The following is a 7,309-nucleotide window of genomic DNA, read 5'->3' as shown; positions in this document are numbered from 1 at the left end:
GCGGTGTAGGCTGGTCAGCTTTCCAGGCACAGCTCCGCTTGAGTTCTCGGTGGAGGACTCTAATAGACTCGGTTCCTTGACCCCGGAGTGGTTTAGGCTCCGGGTTCAATAATTCGTTCTCGCGGAGCAGCTGTATCTCCGTGGGTTACTTGGTTCCCAGGTCCCCCGGAGCTGTTAAGACTCTGTGGGTTCGACAATTGGGTCCTTTGGATAGGGATACGTCTGGACTGCGATCAGCGACGGGGAGAGGCTAGAGGTTATGTGCCTTGGAGTTGTTAAGGCTCCAAGGGTTCGGTAAATAGGTGCCCCGGAGTTGTTGAAGCTCCGTGGGTTCGACAAATTAAACCTCTGTTGCCCTCTTAAGGAAAAAACTGGGTTCGTAGGGATCAGCAGCACTTAGAAATCCTCACGCTCCTTTTCCGAACTCCACATGCTTTCTCTCTCTCCGACTTGGGCGGAAACTACCCAAGCCTTTTGTACGGCTAGCAAGCCAATAGCTAGCCGCCACGTATGCCTACATTTAGAACCGGCCAATAATGTGGCACAAATCTAAATACAAAAGGCAGGAACTCCTTTGCATCGTGCATCACTATAATGCAAAAGGAATGCACTATGCAAAGAAAGCTACAGAACTGGCGGGAAAAACTCCTGCACGCGGGGTTTTAATTGCAACAGAACACTCCACCGTTCAAAAGAGCTGCAATTTGGCGGGAACATGATTTAGCGATGCCGAAGGACACACAAACAAGAAAAACCACAACTTTGGGTTGTGACACATAACACATTGGGGAACTCATCCTGGCCAAAATCCTTGTGTGTACTGTAACATAATAGAGCTCAAGTCATGGGTAATCAGGAGTAGAAGTAACAGTGTGTATGCAAGGTGAGCAACCTCTAGAATTATAAGATGAAAAAACAAGGAATGCATCATGTATCACATGTATTACTGAGCAGGATTATATTTCTTCAGAGCAAATTGCTTCAAAAACAAATGAGAACTCATGGTAGAGGTGATAGCTTTTATTAGACCAACTAGATTTTTAGAAAAAAAAAAAAATTGAAAGCCACCTTCTTCAGGCATAGGAGAAAAGATTGTAAAAGTTCTCTTACGTAGAAATGAAAGTTCATATTTCATAGGAGAGTTACAGGTATAGTAAAATCTGCTGTTTGGAGCAGTTCAGTTTATGCAGGTTAGGGTCAGAGAAAAGTTGGAATAGGCTGTTCATCTTGAAGTTGTTTGGTAGCAGGCAGGATGTAGAATCATATTTCCTTCTGGTTATGATGTTTCATACTTCACAGAAGAGTAAAAAAATGGAATGCTCTCCTGGGCAGGAATTTCTTATGTGGTGAGGTATCTCTGGGCTCTGTGATAATGCAAATTACCTTGAATAAAGGCAGGAGCAGGGTCTTGGGTTTCAGGTGGTAAAACTTGCTTCCTCCTTGTAAAATTATGAAATTTTCATTAAAAAAATTGCATAAAATTGATATTTTCCATGTGTCAGGTGTTTAGATTGTAGCTGTGTTGGTCTAGATGCCTTTTGCAAAAGGCCTCTAGACCAATATGGCTACAACCTGCATACCTTAAAAAACAAATTAACATCTGAGACCCTGCATATTCAGATGTCATCTATGAGATTCTCATGCACAACAGAACACTGAAGTATTCAAACTTCATTTACACCTGTAATAATAATACCAAGTCATTCTGAACTTCAAGTAATTTCCGATTTGCTGCTTTAACAGATCAGATTTTAGTCCTTTATTCCTTTTAATTTTGGGATGCTTTACTTACACAGCTGAGTGAACCATTAAAAGAGAATCTATTCAGTGAACCCAGAGTCAAAAATAACCAATTTGGCACAAGTCAGAGGAACATCTTAGAAAGCACTTTATGTGATAGCCAATTAGGTAAGAAAAGTATATGGTGGATGTCATAGAAGAATCTCAATACTAAGCATATTTATATATTTATTAGTATTTTTGGGGTCCCTTACTTCTAGGTAGTATCACTGCTCCTTTACAAATGCTCCTTGAATGTCATCCTTGAAACACAAATCTAGTGGAAGGATGAATGGAATTAGGAGCTAGTGTTGGGGAAAAGAGGCCTAGGACATGCTGGAGGGAAAAGAGTTGTAGGGGGTAGGTCAGAGGGATCAGTGACTGATGAAGCACAATTTTTTCCCTCAGAACTGAAGCCAAAATTTCTGTCTTGCCATTCCTCTGCTGTCAGCAAATCTGTGATATCCACTAGCAAAAATGGTCTCATCCTTTTCTAGTGCTAACCTATGTGAAGGATGACACCCTATGCCACTGTCCAGTATTGGTTACTCCTGTACCTAAAATGACAATGGTCTGTGTGATGAGCTTAAAGGCCTCTATCCTACAAAAAAAAAATATCAGTGGCAATATGATATCGTGTGAGGGAATTTCTGTGTTTTTGGAGCGGAGGGGCTTGTTTGCTTAAACTTTAGAATGTACATTTCCTTCCTCTACTCTCATTCCCCGATAAAAGCAGCGCACTTGCATTTGAACTACACTACTAAGGTTTTAGAGTCAAGCACTTAAAAGTTATGAAATGCCAGAATGCTTGGGCAACCTTTAATATCTGTTTCTTCTGTGTAAATTCATTATTATGCAGGTCCCCATCTCATCTATAGCCTGGACATGCTCTGGGAATGACTCAAGATTGTATAGAGGAGAAGGCTGTTACTTAGTAGAGAGGTCTCATTTGTTGAGAAAAATGAAGGTTACCTAGTGAGTGAAGCAGAGCCTGGCAGTAAGAGGAAGTATGGTTAAGGTAGCTGACTGTTGCCTTTGAGAACTGGATTCTATCCTTGCCTTTGCTATGGAAATCCTATGCGATACCTGGCAAGTTATTGACACTTGTAATTTTCAGCTAATTGAAACTGAAATGTGCAGCTATGTGATGCCTGGCAAGTCATTGAAACTGAAATTTGCAGCTCTAGTTAAATTTCTTTCATTTTTGGTACCTACATTGAGAAATCTTGGGTTTGATTTACAAGTGTACTTAGCAGTTGTTGCTGAATGAATGTCATTTGCACAGGTGTCATTGACTTATATGAAGTAATGGTAACTATTGTGTACCATTGAGGCATCTGAAATAGGATTTTTTTTTACTATAATCTCCCTGTATGTCAGTTCCCCGTCTGTAAAATTGGGATAATAGCCATAAACATTGCAGGGTGTTGTAGATAGGGACCTATGGAAATCACAAAATCCAACAATACCCCCAAAAGCTGTGAGGAAAAGAAAGAAAAACCCACTTCCTGAAAATAAAATGCTGGCTTCCCAGCATTGGCCAAGAGGGCTGTCTGTCGTGATCCCATCCCCCTTCTCCAATCAGTGGCAGGGGGCAGGGCCGCATGAAGGAAAGCTCTAAGAGCTTATCAGTGGTAAGAGGCGGGACCACTGGGGCCCCTTGGTCAATCAGAGGCATGGTGGGGGGCATGAATATGGAGGCAAGCCCTGCAATCTCCCTGTGAAATCGGCTGACCACCTCCTCAAGTTAGGCAGATCCCTAACGGGTAGAGGTTAACATAATAATTGTAAAAGCAGTCCTTACTCTGGTGTTCGATGCCATAAAAAGACCCCATGAGGATAAGACCATGGTAGGATTGATTCCATTTTCAGAGCAGCATTTCTTATCATGTTGTATACATAAGATACTGAATATGAAGGATGAGAAAAAATGAGCTGCTTATCAACTAATCACTAACAATCTTGGGCAGGGCTGCCCAACCTCCAAGTGGCTGTACCAGCGAAGGCCTTGTCCTGTGCAGGCCATACCAGGGTGAACTATGGATTTCCACCCTGTGCACCTGCATGCAAACATCCCCTGTGTTTGCTGCTCTGCTGTGCATGGGCTGCTCCTCCCCCCCGCCTCCCCCCCACATTGCTATTGCATCATGCACAAGCTCCATCCTGCCCATTGCCACTATGTTGTGTGGGCGGTTCCCCCTCCCCGACCTCCCCCGAACCACTTGCCCTCCACTCCCTACGCCATGCTCTTACTTCCTGGGGTGGGGCCGTGAAGCAGTAGCTGCAGGAGGGAGGGAGAGCCTGTGGCACCTGTCTGCTGTTGCAGCTCTAGCTATAGAGGAAGCAACAGCAAAGCAGAAGCCAGGAGGCAGCAACTTAATGCCCCCATTGGCTGCTAGTTGGACAGGCCTGTACTTGGGTAGTGGGTGTGGCAGGGATCTCCTGAAAAATAGCATGTGATCATCACGCGTCAAAATGTGTACATACAAAATGTTTGTATTGATGGCCTGACTCTGAGACTATAAAAACAAAACATGAAGAATATATTATAAAATGAGCGTAAAGAGGTTCAGTGTTTTAAAACTTTTCCTAGTTGGAGTGGAGGAAAGGACTATGAATTCAAATGCATTAAATATTATATAAATATATAAATATTATATAAATATATATATATATATATAAATACAACAATTAATATCCTTATTAAAAGATTTATAGTAACTGTTTGTTTAAGTCTCTCTCTTTAGAGTCTTTCAGGTGAGCTATTTAGTAATAGGATGCTGTTGCAAATTGCTAACATTAAAATGAGTGAAAAATGTCTCTTGTTTGTCCTTTCAAATTCTAACTTTTTAGGCATAGGAATCCATTGTGATCTATGGAAAGCCACTCTCTAAAATGGCTTGCTTTATCCCCAAAGGCCGTCCAGTTTCCTGGATGAAAGATTTCTATATAAATATATAGTGAGTTTTCTTACAGTGGTAAACATCAGTTGCTGCATCCAGCTATTTACATGGCACCTACTCCCCCTTTAGAGAAGTAACGTTGGCATGTAGGTCCTTATCACAATTTAACTCTAGTCTTCAAACAAGATTACAACATATGTGTGGTGACAAAAAAGGTTGCTAGCCAGCTAGTTTTCAGTTTACCTGTGGGGCTCTAGAGGTCATCAAACCTAAATAATACTGTCAGTTTGAATCAAAACCTTTGGCAGTAATCTAAAATTAAAGTAGGCCCGTTGCTAGTCTGCCTCTACCAGTGTGGTATGGTGTGTATGTGCGGGTTTAGTGTTTGTTCTCTTGAATAATAGCAAAAATATGTAAACTATTATAACAAAAAAAGAATAAATTTAACGTGTGGATGTTTGAGTTGGAGTAGTGGCAGTGGTGATGGAAGGGAATATTTGGGAGGTGGGAATGAATGGTAGGCAATTCAGATCAGGTTCAAGGGGGTTGAGTAGGAGGGGTAGAGCACTGGCTGTTCTTTCCTGCTGCTGTAAGAACACTGAATGCAAATGGAGTTATTGCAGGTAATTTGTCCCAAGTAATGTTTTGTGTATGGGATGTGTGCTTGCTTTTTAGGAATTCCCTGTTATTTGAAAACAAAAAGTATTTAAAAAAAATATTGTCTTACTATTGTCTAAATATTGTCTGAATCTGTTTTCAGACTAAAAGGTCAAAATTACATGAGCAGTTACTGAAGTCTGATCTTACCTGGAAGAAAATAGTGAAATTTGTAAATGACAATTTGGAGAAGAAAGACCACCAATCAGTAAATGGGGATTTGAAAACTATATTGCAGTCTGCAAAACAAATAGGTAAGTCTTAATTTATTAATAACTTAATAACAGCAGCAGCACCTATACATAATTACATGTTGATATATTTATTTTGTACTCTGGGTCTAATTCTGGTGTCCAGTATTCTGGACACTCATGTCAGTCTGAGTTGTACATGCACATATAAGTCAGTCTGGCCCAGTATCTCCTTTTAAATTCAACTTAGTTTTATACCTGTTATCATTGTTTCTGTTTAGCTTTGTGTGCTGTCATTTGTCACGCTTCAGTCAGCAAATAGTAACTGAAAGTACAGCTCTTTCTGGTGTATTGGTATACAAGCAACAAGTTAAGGGGTGCTGAGTTCAGTGTAGAAGCAGTTGTTGTATAATAAGGACAGATTTCCAAATAGCATTGTTATATTAAAATTAGGCCTGTAGGGGCAAAATATAGAGTTTAAATAAACAAAACAATTCCTTCTATAATTAAAAAACATGTTTTCTATAATTTTGAGAGTGTGTGCGCCTATGTATGTGTTGAAGAGTTAGGGGGATATAAAAAACATAAACACTTTTCCATTCTTTCACAATGAAACCACCTTGAAAATATTTTAATAATGAATGAAATTTGTGAAAACTTGATTTATAGTACGAACTCATTTTGTTGATTTTATTTATTTTTGGTTGAAAATGTATCCAACAAGTACTGTATATAGAATTCAGCTCACTAGTTCCCAATTCATTGTTTCTTGTCAGCATAAGGCTCAAAGACAGGTTTTATTTAGAGGTCACTATTTATCATTATTGGTATAGCAGTTGCATAAATAAGGTTATTTCCCAAAGTTTGATGGCAGTTCAGTCTTTCCTGGTTAATGTTTCAGAAATCTCAAAAGGCAGCCCTATTGGTATATGTGACTAGATTGATTTACAAATATTTTTACTGCTTACAGTATAAAATTAACTTGAATAAACCAAATTTGGAAAACAAAGGGTTAACAAAAAGAAAATTTTAAAGCAAAATGGAAATAACGAACAGCATAAAATAGAACTTCCAGAATGACCTCCTCAGATTATTCATGATCAGAACTGTGGTCTTCTGTGTGGTAACAGATAGTGTATTCTTTGTGCTAGAAAGTTCAAGCATATCTAAGTTTATTGATTTTAATGTTGTGTCGTTTCACTGACTTGTCAAAGTAAAGTTTCTACACAATTATTCAAAATCAGCATTGATAAATACAACTTTAATTCCTTTTGAAGCTATTTGAATACTCTAAGATTTAATTTTTTGAGATTCACCATTTCAGTGTCACAAGCTAGCTATTCTGTTGTTTCCTAAATCCACTCCTTGGGTTTAGTCCCTTTTATATGCTCAGATTACTTACCAAGATTAACTACACCATTTTTTGTTTAGACAGGAAGGGGTTCTCTTTAACCTTCAAAGTCTGTGGATTTTTGCACATGATATTTTCCTTTAGAGAAGAATTAGTTGGGTGTTGCTTTGCATTGAACAAATTAAAGGAAAGAGAAGAAAATCTTCACTGAGAACTTGTAGAATGGTGTTCAAAATGCTCAGCAAAAAGGAAATATTTCAGTGAACAACTGTATATTTTGTTCTGATGGAAAAAAACTAAGACTGAAATAGTGATTTGAAAGAGGTTTAGAAATATTTTAAAGTGAGAGGGAACTTTAATTAGGAAGATGGTGATGTTCTGTTCTTGCAATAGAAAAAACAATTTAAGAGCCTTCCGGTGTTTTGTTT

The 7,309-nt window shown here is 39.1% G+C and overlaps 1 protein-coding gene across 7 annotated transcripts in view; it reads left to right on the top strand.

Annotated features, from left to right (window-relative positions):
* ASCC3 (activating signal cointegrator 1 complex subunit 3) overlaps nt 1–7,309 on the top strand; it is a 567,052-nt gene that overhangs the window by 31,623 nt on the left and 528,120 nt on the right. For all 7 annotated transcript variants that reach the window (XR_003093256.1, XM_006020463.3, XM_025200058.1 and 4 more), the window contains exon 3: nt 5,443–5,593. Coding sequence is in view for 6 of the 7 variants with exons in the window: in XM_006020463.3 (XP_006020525.1) it covers nt 5,443–5,593 (151 nt within the window). In the remaining variant the exon portion in view is untranslated. The remainder of the gene's footprint in view (nt 1–5,442; nt 5,594–7,309) is intronic.

The sequence above is a fragment of the Alligator sinensis genome, unplaced genomic scaffold (assembly GCF_000455745.1).
Source record: "Alligator sinensis unplaced genomic scaffold, ASM45574v1 scaffold145_2, whole genome shotgun sequence".
NCBI classification, from domain to species: domain Eukaryota; kingdom Metazoa; phylum Chordata; order Crocodylia; family Alligatoridae; genus Alligator; species Alligator sinensis.
Note: the sequence above shows the minus strand (reverse complement) of the source record. Positions and strands in the feature narration are given on the sequence as shown.